We start from the raw sequence: 21,942 nt of genomic DNA on the forward strand, positions 1-21,942 counted from the left end.
ATATACATGCCAAAATCTTGATATTCATATTAATTAGTTTAGAAAGAATATCGTTGCTGGAAATGTATATGAGAACAACGAACAGAAGATACCGGACTTTACAAAATGAAAAAAATATAACATACCAAAATCTAGATATTATCTACTTTATGATAACCAATATTTTATAATAAGATAATGCTGCCAACTACTTTCTAAAATTATGACATTTTATAATCGACAGTATATACATATCTAAGATTGAAAAAGTCAGCTAGTTGATAAGAATTTTACCAACAAAAACGAAACTAGTTGATTCAAATATTATATATATATATAAAACAAAATTAGTTGATATATTTAAGAAAACAAAGAAACTCAAGTTTCATAAAAGTAAGACACTACCACATCCACATGTAAGAAGTAAGAACCCAATAGTATATACATGTGCTAGTAATACCATTCAACCTTCTACCAAAAAAAAAAAATAGTAAAACACCATTCAAGGAAACCAGCAAATTATATATAAAGATTGACCAAATAAAATCTTGTTTTCTTTCTATTTCAGACGTCCATCCAAAATGAAATGTTTATTTTTTTTCCTGCCTTACAAAAGGGAATCTACTCTAGCATAGTAAAACAAAAACAAATTAAATGAGGAAATCGTTACAAAGTAAAAATATTTATAACCAGATATTAATGGAATTAGTATGTGAGAGCATTTATTGTAAGGGGATTTAAGTAGTTGAGCAATTAATTACATAAAAATTAAGACTTAATAAAAGCTGTCTCTAGCTCTGACGTCTTTCCTGTCGAAGTCGCAGACTCGTCCTCTTCACAGCTCAGCTCACGCAAGATTATTGCTGCTTTGAAGAAGGGATCACCGATTCATCTCCCTCTCTCTTGTTTCTATCTGAGGAATCTATCAGAGAGAGAGGATGCCGATGATCTCCAAAGCTTCATCTACCTCCAATTCATCGATACCTTCCTGTTCCAGGGTTCATCTCTCTCTCTCTCTCTCCCTCTCTTTGATTCTACCAAAAAGATCCGTTTTTTGATGATGGGTTTGCACCAGATTTCATAAAGATCCTCGCTTTACTGATCCTTTTGATGATCTGAAGCTAGTACTAGGCTTCGTTTTAACAAAAGGATCAATCTTTATAGCTGAAATAGTCATCTACTAGGTGGAAAGGATCAATCTTTAAGCTTCTGTGTTCTGTTTCTCTGACAATGTGTTTGTCTTTTTAGCAGTTCTATTGTTGTGTATCAGATTGTATAATTGTTGAACAATAGTCATCTACTATCATGTCTAGGTTGAAAGAATCATTCTTTAAAGCTTCTATGTTCTGTTTTTTTTTGGCAAATGTGTTTGGTCTTTTATTAATTTTTGGCAGTTCTATTGTTTTGTCAGTTCTATTGTTTTATTATCAGATTATATTAATTTTGTTGATTGTATTCATGAACAATAGTCATCTACTATTATATATCTAGGTTGAAAGGATCAATCTTTAAAGCTTCTATGTTCTGTTTTTTAATTTGCTTTGACAAATGTGTTTGGTCTTTTTCTTTTGGAAGTTCTATTTTTCTTTGGTTATCAGATTATATTAATTTTTTTTTTGTTGTATCTATGGATTAGATTGGAGGTCAGCTTTGTGTGTGGCCTAGTTGGAGACATCTCTGCCTCAGGAAAAGCTTATTATACGGTGTTATGTGGTTATTCTCCATGCCCCTCAAAACCCTCCGTGGAGCTAGAAAAACACTTAAGATCACACACTTTTGTAGCATCTCCAACATGCCCTCTTCATTAAAAATCGAACTGGTTAGTGTATGTTTTGCCTTGATGATGATATTTCAAAATCTCTTTTGTTCTTTTCTAATTTTTGTTTGGTGGGTGTTTTCAGGTGCCGTGTAGTAAGGACAACTACGCGTATCTTTTGCACGATGAAGACACAGGCACTGTTGGAGTCGTTGATCCTTCTGAGGCTGCTCCTGTTATAGAGGCGTTGAGTAGGAAGAATTGGAACTTGACTTACATTTTGAATACTCATCATCATGATGACCATGTAGGTGGCAATGCTGAACTGAAAGCAAAGTATGGCGCAAAGGTAATGGAGATACTTATCTTCTTCTTTGCTAGTTAGATGTATTGTGGCTATTTGTTTGGTTGTTCTTTTCTTGTAATGAACTGTTATGTTTCCCAACAGGTGATTGGCTCAGCTCTGGATAAGGATAGGATTCCTGGGATTGACATACATCTGAATGATGGTGATAAGTGGATGTTTGCTGGACATGAGGTTCGAGTACTTAGCACTCCTGGCAACACACAAGGTTTGTAGCTGCCATATACTTACCTCTACAGCAATAAACTATGAACTGTTCTTAGTAACTTATTTGCCATTCTCAATACTTCACTGTGTAACTACTCTCCTTACTTTTTGTCCTTGTAGTGTCGTAAAACTTTTTACTTTTTTTTTGCCTTATTTAACTGTTCTTTATTCTTTTTTTTTTTTTGCCTTATTTAACTGTTCTTTATTCTCAAGCAGGCCATATCAGCTTCTACTTCCCAGGGTCAGCCACAATATTCACAGGAGACTTGTTATATAGCTTATCATGTGGTACCATCTCAGAAGGTACCCCTGAACAGGTAACATTAGTTGAATTTGAGTCCTAAAACCTAATCAGTAAAATTGATTTCAACCTTTGTATATACTTGCACTGTTATGGTTAGTTTCTTGTCACAGAGTTATTTGTAAAACTTAAAGAGTTAAATGTTATGGTGTTAAAGAGAATGATTAGAGTGGTCTAGTAGGCTAATTTCGTCATAATTAGACAGTAATATTCTCTTCTTTTTTTTTTTTTTTTTTTTTTGATATGTCTCAGATGCTTTCATCACTACAAAAGATCGTCTCATTACCAGATGATACAAATATATATTGTGGTCGAGAAAACACAGCAGTAAGTTTTTTCACTTTCTTCTACTCTCTGCGATATGGTGAAGTAAACTATTTACATGATACAGGGCAATCTCAAGTTTGCATTATCGGTAGAACCAAAGAATGAAACTCTTCAGTCTTATGCAACCCGAGTTGCTCATCTTCGAAGCCAGGGACTCCCATCGGTAATACAATCTTACTCTTTGCTCTTTTCTCCTCTCTCTCTAAACCTCTTTCTAGATTTCATTTGTGGTTTGTTGTCTGCAGATTCCAACGACTGTGAAGTTGGAGAAAGAGTGTAACCCATTCCTCAGAACATCAAGCAAAGACATACGCAAATCTTTAAGCATTCCAGAGTCAGCAACTGAAGCTGAAGCACTGCGTCGTATACAGAGAGCAAGAGATCGTTTCTAGAACTTGGTATCTTATCTTATTGTATAGTCGGAAGTCATCAGCAGCTGCAAAGATCAATGTATTCTTACATGTTTTTGGGGCTTTTCAGTTATTATTTGAGTTTGTATTGAAAACAGAAAAAAAGAAAATCTACAGTATTTAGTTGGGATCCAGTTTATAAAATTATGAATTTTCGCCATATATGTATCCATTATTACCCTTCCTAACAACCTTCAACAATTTACTTAAACAGATCTTCAGGGAGTGCTTAACCAGGTGGTGAGCATGGTGTAAATAACAAATCAGGTTAACTATCTTGGTGTAATAACAAATCAAGAGCATAGCTATCATGGTTCTTAAAGGGTTGGTGCTTATCATGGTGTAAATAACAAATAAGAGACTTGCCTCAGATCTTCAGCTAACTATCACGTTGTAATCTATGCACTACAGCACTAATCAATCTTCCTAGTCGGTTCGATAGCTTTAGGAGGAATCTATGCATGAGTCAAAAGATGATTAACAAGCAGTTATTTATTCATAGTGACTCGACAATAATTATCTTTCACTTTATTTAAATCAAATTTTAAAAATTTCTAAAACAGTGCAGTAAAGATAAAACTTAAAACATAATTTTCATATAAAAATATTACAGATCATCATAACATTATTTAAAAACATGTATTGAAAAATAGCCAAGTGCATGAGAGAAAAAAGTTTACATATGTAAAGAAATAGAAGTATGGAAGATGGGTTATATATAAGAAAAAGAAACATTATGTTATAATCTTTATAATCATATATATATTTGGTTTGTTAAAAATGGAATATACTTCGCTCTTTCTTTTCTTAGCAGTTTCATTTGTACTCACCTTTTATTAATTGTTTTGTTTTTGTTTTTATTTTTCTTTCTCATATGTAGCAAAAAGCTATGAGATATGTAACTATGATTTTCGGTGTGGACGTTTACCACATATCTCTATAGCCTTAACGTGTCATTAGTTTTTATTTAATATTCTACAATTCTATACATGTTTTCTTTTTTTTTATGGAAGAATTGAGAAATCTTTTTGATATGCACAGCTGCTTATTCATATTTATTTCAAACTCTCTTCACGAAGACGCTTTGTCTACCATGTCCAAGTTTCTACTGTTCAATTGGATTTTACGTTCATTATACAAGAACATGGATAATATCTTGGTTAAGGTATTTAAAACTTTACTTTAGATGGATGTTTTTTTATTGTGACTTGTTTGTTACCTCTTTATTTGATAGAATAGTCAATTTTGTTTTCAATTGATCTCCAATAGTTTCTAGATTTTAGATATTTTTAACTTAAAAATAAAGTATTTTTAAAATAGAGTAAAGTTATCTTCAACGATTCTTATATATCTTACTCCAAAATAAAATTTAAATATATTTTATTTCTATGTTATATTATTAATACTTTTTATTTATGAAATTATGATTTGATTTCATATATTTTATTTTCACAAAATTTGGGCATATTTTTTAGCGGAACAAAGAATTTTGCAAAAACAATGTGGTCAACAACATGATCGAGAAACTCTTTCTCCATCTATCTCATTTGATTAATATTTTATTGACTTTGGTGAATCTTGAAACAATTTACCGGAATAATAAGTCATTACTATTTATAGTTTTAATTTTATGTTAAATTGCTCATATTCAGTTTTAGTATTTGGTTTTTTTTGGCTAATCTTATAAATTATATATGCTTGATGAAACCATAAAATTATAAATAAATAAATTATATGTGTATATACTAAAAAGAAATAAAGATCCTTCTTAATGAAACCTCAGTTCTTTATTATTATTTTTGACTGAATTTTTGTATTAAAATTAAGGTAGCAAGAAGGCCATTTTACAGCCCATTCTAGTTTTTTAAAAACCCATTACAAAAAACAACACAAGTTGAACAAAATAGTAATGAAACCATAAGTGGGTAGAGGCCCTAGTGATGATCCGTGAGTATACTTTGAGCCCAATAGAAGCCTGCGTTAATGAAAATGATGATCGTTGAATCGCAGTCTTTTCGATGTCTGTAAGGAAGGAGTGATATGCTACGTGATGTCACATAATTATAGTACATATGAGATTCTATATTAGATTATTAGGTACAACACAGTCAATAACCACTATCGAACGCAATTTCATAATGGTTCAACCGAAATCTCACCCAACTCTAAGTGAAATACATATATATACATACTAACTTATAATGCCATGATATCTATAAAAACGTAAAACACACTAAATCGATTTTCTTAACTTGCTTTATATATATTGTTATGTCTGAACAAAAGTACATGTACGCTTATGTAACGCTGCCTCATCATGACCAGAGCGAATGGTACTCGCAGAAATGTTACAGGGACGGAAGACGAGTGGTGTTGGCAAGCTACGACTTGAACGGACCAGAGAGCTTCAGTTTCAAAGAGAAGCTTAGGAAGTCGGCTAAAGGAATGAATGAGGCGGCTGAGCAGTGGGTTTCAGAAGTACGGAGAGGTACGACCAAAAGAGGTTTTGCGATTAGAGTTGTAAGACAAAACTTGGCTTCTATTCTTTCTTCCTTCGTAGTGTCCAAAGTATTACGGTCTTGTTTAGGCCATAGAGGTGATTTCGTGAAGTAATTAGTCAAACACTAAAGCAGTTATCTACACAGGTGAATATTTAATTTCATATATATATATACACACATAGTTGTGTGTGTTTCCAGGGAGAGTTTCGTGTGAATACTTTAATATCCCTCATTGAGATTCATGCTTGGAAACTTTGTCAGAGTGATTTAAGGTTTGGATGGTCTTGCAACTTATTTTATGTATGTTTATATGTAATTTAAATCATTTACGGAGTTGGAAATTTGTTACTAAAATTTGGTGCTACACTGATTTTACCAGTTACTGATGATGCTCAAAAAATTTACGTACGTGAATATTTGTATACAAGAATTAGCCACAAAATGAAGAAAACTAATGTCTATTTTTTTATCAAGTCGGAGCTTAATATATAAATGGCATTTTCAAGAAAATGTTTTGAAAAAATGCAAAAATATGAAAAGTTTATCGAGTTCTTTTTTATTAATTTTCTGACATTACTAATGTATAGATATCACGCGACAAGACCGTCGATGAGTTGCGACGGTTTGGTCTGCACCCCCGAAGAAGAGTGTGTAAACGTTTTGAACCCCTCGACGGGACAACTCCAGCGGTTTCATTCCCCTCCCCTCGTGAGCCGCCGCACTAACTCCACGTTTACGAACGGTACGTAATCTTCTATTATGTCATGTTCAAAAGCATAACTGGTCTTGAGATTTATGTATATCGAAACAATTACTGTATATGAATATTGTTTAGGGCATCATGATTTTATACGATAATTTTAGTTGTACGTAACTTTTTTAGTTTTTACAAAAGTTTATAAGACAAATTTTTATTTGAGCTTATGGCATTATGAAAATTTTAAAATGTCAGACAGGCACAATGTTTTAAATAGTTTGAAAGAGTAGATGAACTATATATGTAACACTTAAAATTTGGAAGTCAACGCTAATGTTTCATCTGGAGTTCTAGAGTTTAAATTTTATATACATTTTTATCTACTTGATGGTTACATTATAATTTAAAATTTCAGGAACATGGACGACTTATTTCCCCGGGTATTATGCGATGGGATTCGGTAGAGAAAAGATCAAAGGTCACTACAAAGTAGTGAGGATATCCGGTGATCCTAACTATAGCGACACTCTTGATGTCAGCACTTTGGAAACCACGTCGTTACAAGGTTGATGTGACGTAAATCAGCTTGTGTCAAAGGAACAATCTACTGGTTACGAATTAAGAGTCATGGTGTCAAGGATTCAGTATACTCGATACTAGCCTTGGATCTCCACACGGAAAAGTTCCATTACGTTAAACATCCGCATCTTCCCAAAGGCATCGTGCTTGAAGCACAGATTGTCAACGTTGGTGATCGTCTAGTCATAGCCATGTCCGAAAGGGATTAATCTTTTGGTGGATTGGAGCTAGGGATATGGACTATGGATGCTTCTCAAGAAGAAACATGGAGCAATACTCACTCCATAAGTTTAGGTATCAAGCCATACGTGGAGTCTAGGTCATTTACGCCCTTGAGTGTATCTAACCAAGGGAATGTTGTCTTCTATGACGACAAAAAGAGGTTGTTTAAATATTATCAAGACACAGACCAACTCCGTCCCTTCTCTTCAGACATTTGTGCTATATGTCCTTACCTCGAGAGTTTGGTCCCACTTAAGCTTCAACAAGTCGAGTTCAGCACTAGAGTCACATGCATCCGCATCCGCAGACCAAAGGTATTTTGAAAAAAAAACTTATATTTTGAAACAAGAAAATATCTTTAAAGCAACTTATATATTATGAAAATATGTTTTAGAGCTTGTCAAGTGCATCTCTTAGTTATTTAAAATATTTTATTCGTCTTATTCGTAGGATGAGATTCAATCAAGAAGAGCTGGCGAGTTTCTCCGTAAGGGAATATGTGAGAGAATCTTTCATATGTTTTTAAGTACATCATGAACATTTACGTATGGCTTTTGATCATGCGGTTTGTTATTTGTATGTAACATAACAGATGTAGGCGCTTCATTATGGAAGAACAAGTGGATTGCTATGTATTTGATCATGTGTTGCTTCGGCACTCGTGGTGCTGTGTTTCGTGCAGCTATGCTACTACTTGTCTGTTTGATATCTCGTTCTGGTTATTTACTATACATCATCGTGGTATGTTCTCATCTATTGATTGTTGAAACTATATATAAAGAGCATTTGATGAGTATTTGGGATCATTTATCTATGTTTGTTTGAACATTTACAGTTTATAGTTCTGTTGAGGATCTATGCTATCATTATATGTGGGGTAACTTCTTTTCTCTCAACAATCTTGTGAGTTCTTTAATTTCATTGTCCTCTGCTTTGTAACTTTGATACTCCATATCATATGGTATCTCCTTCTTTTGCAGGTTATAATGTGTTCTCTTCTCATATTGAACAGAAGCGAAGCATTACTATATGTTATTCGGTGCCTTTCTAAGTTGATAGAGTTCGATTTTGCTTAAAAGCTAACAGTGTTTGTTGGAAGCTTACATTTCATTTTGTTAACTTTCTCTTGTTTATTATTTATAGATCTTACTTTCTGTGAAATATTTGTGTTCTCATCACAATAACAATTCGTTTCCTATCCATGGACGTTCTCTCTTTAAAAATAAAATAAAGAACCTTCTTGACGAAACATCAGTTCTTTATGCTTCAGTTTATTAAATCTCTATTAAAAAATTCATAACGAAGCAAATAACATACAAGTAAGTCACCATCATCGTATTATACAACAAACCTACATTAATCATGGATAAAAAAAAGATGGTGGAGCTGGGTGACAATTTCTCCTCAAAATTATTCCAAACCCAAAAATATATAAACATTTAATAATTTTCTTGTCGTCAACAATTAGGTAAAGTTTAATCATCAACCAGTACAATCATTTATATATCTTTATGATTGATTTATTAATCAATTTTTCATTTGTTACTATTTGACAAAGTACACATGTAGGCTCATGATATGATACATGATGTCACATAACTATAGTAAATTCTATATTAGGTACAACATAGTCAACAACCACTATCGAATGCAATTTCATATTGGTTCAACCGCAATCTCACCCAACTCTACGTCTAGTACATATATATACATGCTAACATATAGTACTAGGACACAACTTAAAACACACTAAGTCGATTTTTACTTTACATATAATTATGTCGGAACAAACGTACATGTACGCCTACGTAACGCTGCCTCATCATGACCAGAGCGAATGGTACTCACAGAAATGTTACAGGGACGGAAGACGGGTGGTGTTGGCAAGCTATGACTTGAAGGGACCAGGGAGATTCAGTTTCAAAGAGAAGCTTAGGAAGTCGGCTAAAGGAATGAACGAGGCGGCTGAGCAGTGGGTTTCAGAAGTACGGAGAGGTACGACCAAAAGACGTTTTGCGATCAGAGTTTTAAGGACAAAACTTGGCTTCTATTCTTTCTTCCTTCGTAGTGTCGGATGTATTACGTCTTGTTTAGGCCATAGAGATGTTTTCGTGAAGTAATTAAACAAACCCTAAAGCATTTATCTACACAGGTAAGTATTTAATTTCATATATATACACAGTGTGTGTTTTCAAAGGAGAGTTTCGTGTGTATACTTCAGTATTTAACTTGGAAACTTTGTGAGTGATTTACGGTTTGGATGGTCTTGCAACTTATTGTATGTATGTATATATGTAATCAAAACCATTTATGGAGTTGAGAATTATAGCTAACATTTTTAGAACAATTATAGCTAAATTTTTGTGCTACACTGATTTTACTAGTTAATTGTGTCCAATAGAATTAAACATTTTTAGAACTATTATAGCTAAATTTTTTGTACTACACTGATTTCTGTTATCAACAAAAGTCAAACAAGAATGATAAATTTAGTCTCAGTGCAGTCGACATCACTACGTCCACTTTTATACAATGTTAATTTTGCCTCAAAACAAAATTGATTCACACCTAAGTTCACGGCGTCAGTCATATCTCTTCTTCTGTTGTTTTCAATAACCTGCGAAAGTCTATCTCTTCCGATCACGTCGAAAGTCTAACCACACAATGATTTTGTAACGATGTACTTCAATTACTAATCCGTTACTAATAATTATATGTTTCTTTAATTCTCATTTTCACACTAATTTTCCAAATATTACCATAGATTATGCAAATGATTTCATTGAACATAAATATACAACTTCTCTCAACTCACACGCAAAAAATAAAATTACTTAAGTAGAAAGTGTAGATAAATAAATTTTCAAAAAATGTTCACCATATTTGTATCCAGACAAAGAATAAAATGAAAACAAAATCAAACAAAATTACCAATGAAATCTAACAAGAACAATTGTGTGTTTACGCATAACAAACCATATGATCATCTAAAATAATGAAATCAACCAATTGGAAGCAGAAGGTTTAAGAAATTGCAGAAAACAACTTGGAAATACATGTGATACATCTTTTACAAAATAAAATAAAATACATGTGATACATGAAATGATAGGAAATCACGAGAGCGAATTATGAAGTAGCTGGATAATAGGTGACAGGTGATGATGATCACTTTGGGAGGATAATAGGAAAAGAGAACAAAATATTGGTGCAACAGAATACGATAAAGGAAAAATAGAAAATGGGTTCAAACTAAAAAGGGTCCAAACAAACAATTGTAATACACCACAAATATGATTTAACTTTATCCAAAGAGGAAAAAAACTCATTGTACACCATTAGAATATAAAACAAATGTTTTTCAAAATAAAAGATATCAAACTAAAAGAAGGGCAAAATGATTGAAAAAGAGATAGGTAATATATTGAGCACACACATACAAATCAAAAGAATCGTACAAAAACTGATAACACCGAATTAAAATGCCAATGAAAACCAAAAATCAACTAAACCCAAAAAACTACAAACAAAGCCTGCGGGGTAATAATGAGAAGGAACCTCCGTAATCAGTTACATAATAAGCAACCATAGAGGTAGGGATGAGCAAGATAATGGAACATGTACCATAAGGTTACAACTAAGCAGCCGAACAAAAGTACAGTATAGTGTAGAGTCTAGAAACTAAATCAGTAACAGCCAGATATACATCTAAATATGTTTTGGAGTTTACAAAACATTATGATTAAACACACACAAGATAATTGGTTTTAAATGGGCACATCCTCTCTTTTTCCCATTACAAAGGGGAATCACCTCAATTCCCATAGATTATAAAACAAAAAAAAAATGGAGAAGTGGAGAACGCCTCTTACAAACGAGGAAGACCAACAACAAGAGCACACAGAAAAGCACAAGAAAAAAAGCGAACAAGTTCTCTTATTGAGAAAATATAACAATAACATAACGAAACGAGAACCAATACCAACAGACTACCTCCGGTTAATTTTGATGTGTCTACTTGTTTTTTTTTCATCCACCACTTGTGTGTCGTCGTCCTTAATCCCTCGATAGTGAATGAACTCATCAAAATGTAACCAACTATAAGGACAACTATATGCAGTGTTTTTAAAACCGAACCGATCTGATGGTTAGACCGGTTCAACCATGAACTGGTTACATAATCGGATTGGATCTAATCATGAACCGTTCACATAACCGGATTAGATCTCATATTTATTAAATCGATAAAAACTATTAAAACTATTAAAAATCTATAAACTATCTGTATAAACATAAAACTAGTGTATATTTATATTGTCTTATGTTTTAAATTTGTTTTTAATTTAATTATATATCATATTTAGTAACATTACTTTTAAAATTTTAAAATAAAAGTATATTAAACTAGATTATTTGATCCGATCGAACTATATTGAACCATGACCCAAAAAATTATTCGGTTCAGTTTTTGGTACAGTTTTAAAAACGCTAGTTTAGTGCTTCGATAGGGTAGGATAATCGTTTCTAATGAGCTGCTAATTGTTCTTTACTTACCTAAGTATAGTATCTGGGGCCCAAATAGTGCTTATATTGGGCTGGGTAAACATCCAAAAGTCCGTATTTTATGATTTTCTTTGAATGCTAGGGTTTTTGCATCTTGCCCCTGTCTTATATATAAAAACCTTTCTCTATCTCCCACTTCTGTCAACTTAAGCTAGTTTTGTTTTTTTTTGCTTGTTAGATCTATGCGTTTGTGTATATGTTTTATTTGAATGGTGTGAAAGAAAGATGGGCTCCATTTTTAAACGAGTCAACAGCAGACGTCACTTTAATGGCGACCTGACTGCCGCTTGGAGCCTAAATAAAATTTCTAGAGGAAGACCCATGAAAACTATTTTTGCCATGTTTTCATGATTCAATACTCTTGGATACATTTATATTACAATATTGTTAAGTTTTGTTTGGTTGGGGATGAATGTGTTTTGGATGGCATTAAGTCATACACGGGTGCTTGTTGCTTTTTTAATAAGAAACAGCAGATCTACCCTTTGCATGGTGCCTATATCATATAAGCTTCTCATCACGATTGGAGGCAGTCTTTGATCTGATGTCTTCTCATGGCTTCCTCTAAATTTAAATCAGCTACAAGCCTTCTTTGTTTATTTTAAGATTTAGGACTGAAGACATGTTTTGGATTTATTTCGTATTCCGGTTCAAATTCTCAAGCTATGAAGGTCTTGAACTATCATGATTAATCAAGTATTGTTAACAATATCAACCATAAGGGACACCAACATTTGGGATACGAACATTTTTTCTATCATGAGGGTTTATGCACAATCACTTGAATCAGAAACATAATGCAGAGAACAAACGGCCTTTGTCGATGCTTGTTATAAGTGTACGATCTTGATCATGACTTATAGTGAGGGCGGGGCTTGATCCTATGCTTGTGAGACATTTGAATGGGGCCTCCACTTTTGTGAGCCCCCTTTAAAAAAATATATTTTAAAATAGAAAAATGATAAAAAAAACAGATTTTAAAATTATAATTATATAAAAATATTTATAATGGACTAAAATTTTCTTTTTAAATTTTAAGTAAACAAAAAATATTTTATCTTAAAAATAATTTTAACTTATTTATATTTCAAAAAAATATCTTTAAAAAATTTTGTTTTGGATAGGGCCCCAAAATTTCAGGTCTGCTTATAGTGATTGAAATAGAACAAAAGCTTTCCCTTGGTACAGACATCTTAGTGTAATCTCACAAGGTGTTTAAGCAAGCGTTGAACTTCGATTCACTCTTTTAGATTTCTTCTTCCATGTCAGAGGTTGCTGTTGATCCTGTTTCAGTGGTTGTCTCAGTCAAAGGATCCATTATATGCTGTGAGGCAGCAATCTACCAAATCTGAGCTCGGTACGAGTTCATCTGCGCAACCAAACAAGACAGTTGATCAAACATACCACTCTGTTTTACACTGCACCAACTGGTTCAGAAATACATGAATAACTAATACCATGACGGTCTAATTGTCAATCCCACCGCTGAATATTTAGTCTAAAGTTTCCCGTACATCTATACAAAATTTCAGTCAGATCACCACCTGAATGAACCTTACACGTTCTCTTGAATTTGCTGTAACAGAGTAGTATCTCTGTTTCTTCAAATTTGGATGATTCCGGACCAACTTTGAAGGTGATTTGCTAATTAGTTATAACTCCTATTTGTCATCTGATTGATCGTATGAGTTTTCTGCAATGTGATCTTTCCATAGATAAATTTATTTGGATCCAATTCCATTTGATCTGACCGGAAAACCCCTCCAAATTAGCCTACATACAAACTGATATTTCTGAGTTTAAATTGCAGATTTTACAGAGGTTTCTTGTCCAATAAGGTAAGTCAACAGAATGCTTATCCGAAGGAAATAGGGTTCGGACTTACTTTTGTTAGAATCCTGGGTAGATGGTGGTTACGTGTATACCTCAGGATTACCAAACCAACTCCTCCTAAAGTGTCGGAAAGCCTTCAAAGTTGTCTCTTCCCCTTTGTTGTACTTCCCTTATTCTTCTTGTTCTCCTAGGGGATGATAGGATCTCATCCAACAAGCAAGTTTATGATATGCTAAGACTTAGACCCATCAGTTTTCTCCTCTAGACACATTGAACAACACGTCAATTATACCAAGAAACATGACCAGATATGTATCAGAACATAACAGAGATAAGACAAAATGGTGGACCTGAGTACGTGACATTGTATCTTCCCTCCGTTGGACGCTGGGTTCCAAGTTTTTGCAATCATGTTCCTATAGATATACATAGTTGAATGTTATGGAGTTGTTTAAGACAATGAGTAGAGTGCTTAGTATGCTAATTTCATCATGATTACACTGAAGGAAACTTGTTGTGCTAAGTTATACTCCCTTTTTTTTTTACTATGTATCAGATGCTTTTTTGACTATGTATCAGATGCCTCATTTTGACTAGGAGGAGGCCCTTACTAGTATACTAAAATAGATTAAAAATTGATCTTCAATAGTTTACTCTATATTTTATTCTATAAATAATATTCTCTTTCTATTTATATGACCAATACTTTTTATTTATAAAATCTACGATTTAATCTCATAGATTTTGTTTTTCACAAAATCAGTGCATATTTTCAAGTAGAACAAACAAGAATTTTACAAAAAAAAAGATGTAGTCAACAACATGACCAAGAAGCTCTTTCTCCATCTATCATTTGGACAATATTTTTAATGATTCTGGTAAATATGAAAGCAATTTACTGGAATATTAAGTCACTACTACCTATGGTTTTAATTTTTATGTTTTGTTCGTTATTTTCAACTTTGCCTTTAGCTAATCTTATAAAATCATGTATATTTCAAGTGTTTTATTTTTTAATCAATTTTTTTACTTCAAATTTGATTAATAAATTAAATGTCATATCTCTTTTGGTGAATATCAACATAGATTTGATCCTCGTAGTACCTTTAATTTTTCGTTGCAAATTGCTAGTTGTTCCTCAAACAATATTTTAATATCTTGGTGAATATGGAAGTAATTTAACGGAACATTAAGTCACTACTATATCTGGTTTAAATTTTATGTTATGTTGCTTATTTTTAACTTAAATACTTGTTATCTTTGGCTAATCTTATAACATTATATATGCTTCAGTTGTTCTAGTTTTATTCAATTTTTTACTTCATATTTGATTAATAAATTATATGTCATGTCTCTTTTGGTGAATTTCAAAATAGATTTGATCCTATTAGTATCTCTTGTTTCTTTGTTGGCAATTGCTAGTTGTTTCTCTGACAATATTTTAACGATCTCGGTAAATATGAAAGAAATTGAATAGAATATTAAGTCACTACCATCCTTAGTTTTAATTTTATGTTATGTTCCTTATTTTCAATATTAATACATGTTTTCTTTGGCTAATCTTATAAAATTATATATATTTCAAGTGTTTTAATTTTTATCAATATTTTTACTTCAAATTTGATTAATAAATTATATGTCATATTTTTCTTTGGGATGGTTACTATTTAAGAAAACCGAAATGAGATAAATAAAACGACATCGTTTGGGATGGTTACTATTTAAGGCCCACGACAGGAGGCTCAATATAACCTGAATGTGATGTGAATTGGAGTTAAAAATGCAAAATATTTATTTCTCTTATAATCTCACTCCACCCCCCCTCTCTCTGGAGCAATACAACAAACCAAACATAGCTTGAAAGTTACAGAGACTATATAATGTGTTATGTGAAATGTATACATATATCTGTAATTAGAACTTGGAATGGAACTATTGCCAAACTCTTTGGGGGCAGTTAGGTTGTAATAACTCTCTCCAACCTCTTGTGTGAACCTTAGAACTTGTACAATAGAAGCAACATAATCTTGTGAAATTTGTACATTTTTTTAATTAAATACCAAGAGACAACAATATATTTTTCTCTGGAAATGTTTGTGGAGAAAACAATGAATGTAATGTGGACCGATTTGGTGCAGGACAAGAGACCAGAAGCATTGAACATGTCCAAGTTCGAGAATGAGAGCCACTTTTCACTCTGATTCTATACATGTATGCTTGTTAATTTGATTCTATCAGAGTAACAATATGAATCATTTTTCTTGTAAACAGGGGTGTTCTTGGTACTAATCTTTCATTAAAAGAATATTTTTATTTATTTGATCTTTTATTAATGCATTACAACAAATTTTCCTAGCAAAATCTTCCCTAGGTCATTAAGCATTGAGCATTACATAACTCATACAACAAATGTGTGTTTACAAGCAGGTCAGTCTCAAAAAGCTGAAACATAACAGCATATAAAGAGATATCACTCCTGCATCAGTTGTCTTGTTCATCCTCTTCTTTGATCCATCAAGCTTTGATTGATTCAAGTCCAAATCTTCATTTTCTCAAGTGCATAATCTCACAGTGCATGCCACAGCTTGTGCCCAGAACTTCAACCTTGCTTTGACATCATCAGGATTATCCCCTATTTTCAACGCATTTTATATAATCAAAAAATCTGAAAATGCAACAAAAAATGTTATACTAAAACATTTCAAAAATAGGGCTTACCAGGACTAGAGATCTTCCAGCTAGCTATAGGACTAACGTGAGACTCAAGCATCATCGGCGTTTTCTTCTCAGGGGAATGATCTTGATCCATAAACTTCTGACTCATCGAGTAACAAAGCTCAAGAGCTGGTAAAGTATTACAAAGCTCAGGAATCTCCTCGTAGTTAAACCCAAAGCCTAGATCTACACAGCCTTTAAGCTCCTCGAGATCATCGTCCGTTAAACTCTTGGTCCTCTTCAAATCATCTACAACGTAACCTTCAAGCAACACATTGCTCTTCTTCTTCTCTAGCTTCTTGGTCTTTTTCATCGACTCACCACCAAACCCATTGTCTATCTCTTCCTCGGATACACTGTACGAGCTGGTGCTCGAGACGTCTGAGTCTGAATCAACGTCTGCCTCGTATGAGGAACAGCGAGAGAGAAAGTCTGAGTCGCACATTGTGATTGTGAAACTCTGTTTTTATTCGCTGGAGAGAGAGAGAGAAGAGAGAAAGTGAAGATAGGAAGAGGGTGAAGAGGTGCTTATAAAGCTATCAACGTGAGACGATTATTTATTGTCTCTTTCGTAATCATCATGTTGTTACTAATCCATGTATGTGATTATTACATGATGATGATCATCATCGTTATTACCATGAACGTGTAAGCCGAAGTTGGGCCGGAAAACTGGGGCCTACCATGTGCGTGTTAGAATCTAGATCAACGAATAGTCATCTCAGAGCACCTTTTGGCCAATTATTCCCACCGTTTTTCAAGCAGTAAAAATATAATAAAAGACTTTTCAGATATGTGATGTCATTTGATCTCTGTATACTATTTGCTATGGTCTAATGTCTATAATATTAGTTAATTAGTTACAGAACTATATGTCTCTAATATTACTTTAAATTCTGAATATATGGTAATTTAAAACTTTTTTTACATTGTTTGAATAGAATCTTAGGTGTGATTGTATATTATTGTTACTTCTTCATCAATCAAATTGTAGTTTAGAAGTTAGGTTTACCTTGCATGTGGAAACTACGTACCATCACACATCATTGGAAAACCTAATTGGTATGACTTGAAACCGACAAATTGATTTTTACAATTCTTGAAGTATTAATTCTTCTAGTTAGGTTTTTAGACGCTAGCGGTTCTCCCAACTTCATATCACATAACGTTTCCATATAAACCAGAAAAAATAGTGATAGACTGATAGCAGACTTGACCTAACTATTATTAAGACTTACATTTTGTAGTTCTTGCAACATTTTTGAGTATATATATATATATATATATATATATATGTATGTATGCGAAGTTTCAATTTATTGAGTATGATCTTTGTATTAGCTAGAGTTGTCTTCATGTCACAGTTCAGGTTTAATCAAGGAAAAAAGGAAACATATACGTAGGTTATGGCCTTATGGGTCCATACTAAAAGAAAAATGAGTGTGTGGAAAAGGAAGATTGAGTGTTAAAAAGTCCATAGTCCATAGTTGCATGTAGAATCAAACTGCAAAAGGATGCTTGTGTATATATTATATTACATGTGTTAGTCACAAATTCATATCTAACTCCTCGCGGCCGCAACAAGAAGTCGTTGCTCCAAACTTGTTAGGTTGCTTCAATTATTACTGAAATACATTTGTACTCAACAACTATAAAACATAGAAATAAGGAAAAAAAACTAATTTATTAGAGATCTATGGAGACTAAGCTGTTAGATAATTTAATTATTGCCAATCTAATTATAAACAAATCACTTTCGGCCTGCCAGAAGTCACTGGCCTCGAGATGCGCCACATCAGTTTTACATTACCTTACGACTTAAAAACAATTTTTAATACGACAAGTAACTTTAGATTCCACCATAACATTTTGTTTTTATCTTATTTTGTAGATATTGGCAAGCAAAACTAAAGTGTGATTTATCTTCTTTAGAATGATCGACAAATGTTTATGAGATGGCAAATCAATGGGATTACTATTACGGTCGCTTACCAAATCGAGACAAAATCTTTTGCACCCGCGTCCCGCGCTAATTGATGTATCATGTATATATATAAGTAAGATAAATTATTTTTTTTTGTTGTAATATATTTATATAGCCACCTATCTAATTATTTAAATTGTAGAATATAGTTAAGTTTGAATGATATGAATATAAAAATCCATAAATCGACTACATCATACTAGGTATTAATTGGTTAACCAATCTCAAAAGATTTTCCTGAAAACTCCTTGCTGTGAACAGCTAAAAACAGAATAAACAATCATAAAGAAGAAAAAGTGTAGAAGCCAAAACAAGATTGCTTCTCGAAATTTCTAATGGGAAAATAAAATATGAAATAAAATGATCGTGGTCCAGCTTTTGATGAGCTAATTGGCTTCATTGACAAACTAACATGACTTTGATCTATGGTGCATCGGCGTCAAATGGATACAAACGTGTCATTGCTAATATAAGATGTCATGATGAATCATGGTGGCATGGTATATGCATCATACCATCATTTTCCTTCAAGGGAAGTGGGTATATACATAGTCAATATAAAAGAAAGAGACATGGGTTGGTTTCATGTATTATTGTACATATAGAACGAAAGGCTTCAAATGATTGTGGTAGTTATGGGGCTGCAAACAATGTTAACATAAATGCGATTATTGCATACTGAATAAACGATGTTTGTTTGAAATTTTGAATTGATAGAAAATATTTATTCGTTTAAATTGTAATTTCATATAATAACAAGTGTGAAATTGTTGAGATTAATAGATTATATTTATATTGTTATACATACATAATTATGTTCCAAAATCGTGTATCATCACTAATGTGGTTGGTAATACACAATTGTTCTGGACGGTATAACATGTCTTAGACTTTTGTTTTCAAATAGTTGACTATATATATTGGACCAATCGACTTAATCAACGTCTAAGTGTAAATTAAGCAATACTAATGTCTATACATTCGTTTTGAAATGCTCTCATTTTTATTTATTTAATAATGTTTGTTTATACAAAACTTGTGCACGTAATTCATAACAATTAGTAACCGGTAACTTTCATAAACACACACATATGATATATATAAATCTGATAACCATCAAGTAAGCTTGTTTGTATTAACAAACCATCAAATTAATGTAAAAAAGAACACAAATTAATTATTATTTAGTTTATAGAAGTTTTTATTCAATAACAAAACAATGAACAAACGCATGTGGAAATGTAAGGGATTACACATGTGAACGAGAGAAGAAGACAAAAGGCAGGGAAATTGCCACGGGTATAGTTTACCATAATAAATTAGGGTTTAAAGGTTTTAGAGGGGTCATCCCCTATATATTAATTGAAAAGCATTTGAAAAGATGTAACCTCAATTTTGTATTAATTAAAAAAGACCCCTTGCTTATGTGGCACATCTAAATACCTTCTAAATCTATTTTCTAAGAATTCTAGAGCACCTAATATAAACTATAGTTTAATCTAAAGTTGTCCCATTTTTCCATAAGTATATAACACTATAGAACATTAGATTAACCTAAAATATAAGAAGTATATATTCTTTCCTTAAATAAAAGCTACGGAATTACCTAATATGATTTACATATATAAGGCAATAAATGATTATGATTAATAAAGATTTGATAACAATTTTGCATCTTTCTTCTTTTTTGTTTAATTTTATATTATTTAAAAATTAAACAATCACAGTAACCATATAATAAAAATAAATAGATTTTCTCTTATATGTTATATTTTGAATTTTTTAAAATGATTTTAAATTACAAAAATGAGAAAACTTTATATGTTATATATATTTTTTTAAACGGTTTTAAAGTACAAAAATGAGGACACCTTATATGTTATATTTTTCTTATATGTTATATTTTGAATTTTTTAAAATGACTTTAAATTGCAAAAATGTAAGTTTTCCTAAAGTATACGATTAAAAACATTAAAATGACATGTATCAATTCGATGGTTGGTCTGAAAGCTTTCAAAACCATATGGAAGATAAAAGTCAAAATAGTTCAACTGTGGAAACAATACTGTTCACTTTTTTCAAGAATATGTTCCATGGAAAAAATAAGGTTTTTGTGTCATAATTTGTTTAATGTCCACTAGAGAACATTATACTAACCTAAAATATAAGAAGTGTGTATTCTTTCCTTAAATAAAAGCTACGAAATTACCTAATATGATTTACATATATATGACAATTAATGATTATGAATAATAAAGATTTGATAACAATTTTTGCATTCTTCTTCACTTTTGTTTTATTTTATATTATTAAAAAACAATCACATTAACCATATAATAAAAAAACAGATTTTTTCTTATATATTATATTTTTGATTTTTTAAAATGACTTTAAATTACAAAAATGAAGAAACCTTATATGTTATATATATATTTTTTAAACAACTTTTAAAATACGAAAAATGATGACACCTTATATGTTATATTTTTCTTATATGTTAGACTTTTTCTTATATGTTATATTTTGAATTTTTTAAAACAACTTTAAATTATAAAAATGTAAGTTTTTCTTAAGTATACGATTAAAAACATAAAAATGACATGTATCAATTTGATGGTTGATATGAAATCTTTCAAAACCATATGGAAGATAAAAGTCAAAATAATTCAACTGTGAAAACAATACTGTTCATTTTTTTTCAAGAATGTGTTCGATGAAAAAAATAAGGTTTTTATGTCATAATTTGTTTAATGTCCAATCCGATCAACCCATGATAAATTAATTATAGTTTTGTTCCATAATTTTTAATAAAAATTGATTCGATAATAAATTATATAATAACAACAAAAAATATTGTATATGTATAAATAAAATAATCAAATATATAAATTATCGATAATATATACAAATAAACTTATCTTGCGTAAGGCGCAGGTCTTATCCTAGTTAAAGATATAAAAGACAAAAAAGAGACCCAACAACTCAAGTGTTTCTTTTTCTGCTTCTTCGGCTCAACAAATCAGCACCACATTTCACACTAGTCTTCACGACATTCATGTTCTCGTTGGTCCTTCATTTCCATCACTATCATTTATCCATTTACCACAAGCCTACTATTCTTTTATCATTTTAAAGTTTACTTTTATACATCACGAGATTAGTACTAAAATTATAACTATATACTAGTTTTTTAAAGATTTTTATAACTATATATCATTTTGTTTCAACAGAAATTAAAAGAAACTAGTTGAGGAAAAAATGAAACAATGGCTAACATAACATCAAAAAACTTATTAATATTTTCTGTAATCAGAAAACTTTAGACCAAACCTCAAACTTATTTATGAGAACATATATTCACAGCCAATGCGACGGAAGAAATGAGTACTATCCCATATATTCACAGCCAATGCGACGGAAGAAATGAGTACTATCCCACTTTTATCGAGAAACTTTGACAGCAGAAGTATCATGGAACCCATTGGAGGCTAGAATGCTAATAAG

The 21,942-nt window shown here is 31.8% G+C and overlaps 4 protein-coding genes and 1 pseudogene across 4 annotated transcripts; 4 read left to right on the plus strand and 1 right to left on the minus strand.

Moving 5' to 3' along the window:
• The first annotated feature begins 734 nt into the window (after window positions 1–734).
• Window positions 735–3,506, plus strand: LOC103866071 (hydroxyacylglutathione hydrolase 1, mitochondrial). Its single transcript, XM_009143945.3, has 8 exons — window positions 735–977; window positions 1,616–1,798; window positions 1,881–2,084; window positions 2,184–2,307; window positions 2,523–2,623; window positions 2,860–2,934; window positions 2,999–3,097; window positions 3,180–3,506. Exons 1-8 carry the CDS (start codon window positions 918–920, stop codon window positions 3,324–3,326), a joined length of 993 nt encoding a protein of 330 aa, XP_009142193.1. The 5' UTR covers window positions 735–917; the 3' UTR covers window positions 3,327–3,506.
• Window positions 3,507–3,746: 240 nt separating this feature from the next.
• On the plus strand, window positions 3,747–8,560 carry LOC117133534 (annotated as a pseudogene).
• LOC103866165 (F-box/LRR-repeat protein At2g43260) lies at window positions 6,455–7,330 on the plus strand. The gene is made up of 3 exons (XM_033289427.1): window positions 6,455–6,587; window positions 6,958–7,107; window positions 7,188–7,330. The coding sequence occupies exons 1-3, from the start codon at window positions 6,455–6,457 to the stop codon at window positions 7,328–7,330; spliced, it is 426 nt and encodes a 141-aa protein (XP_033145318.1).
• On the plus strand, window positions 6,649–12,066 carry LOC103866069. Its single transcript, XM_033289948.1, has one exon. It carries the CDS (start codon window positions 9,122–9,124, stop codon window positions 9,461–9,463), a length of 342 nt encoding a protein of 113 aa, XP_033145839.1. The 5' UTR covers window positions 6,649–9,121; the 3' UTR covers window positions 9,464–12,066.
• Window positions 12,067–16,013: 3,947 nt separating this feature from the next.
• LOC103866068 lies at window positions 16,014–16,973 on the minus strand. Its single transcript, XM_009143942.3, has 2 exons — window positions 16,458–16,973; window positions 16,014–16,371 (listed from the first exon to the last, which is right to left on the minus strand). Exons 1-2 carry the CDS (start codon window positions 16,897–16,899, stop codon window positions 16,292–16,294), a joined length of 522 nt encoding a protein of 173 aa, XP_009142190.1. The 5' UTR covers window positions 16,900–16,973; the 3' UTR covers window positions 16,014–16,291.
• Between the last annotated feature and the right edge of the window lie 4,969 nt (window positions 16,974–21,942).

This window comes from Brassica rapa, chromosome A04, assembly GCF_000309985.2.
Source record: "Brassica rapa cultivar Chiifu-401-42 chromosome A04, CAAS_Brap_v3.01, whole genome shotgun sequence".
In the NCBI taxonomy this organism is placed as follows: domain Eukaryota; kingdom Viridiplantae; phylum Streptophyta; class Magnoliopsida; order Brassicales; family Brassicaceae; genus Brassica; species Brassica rapa.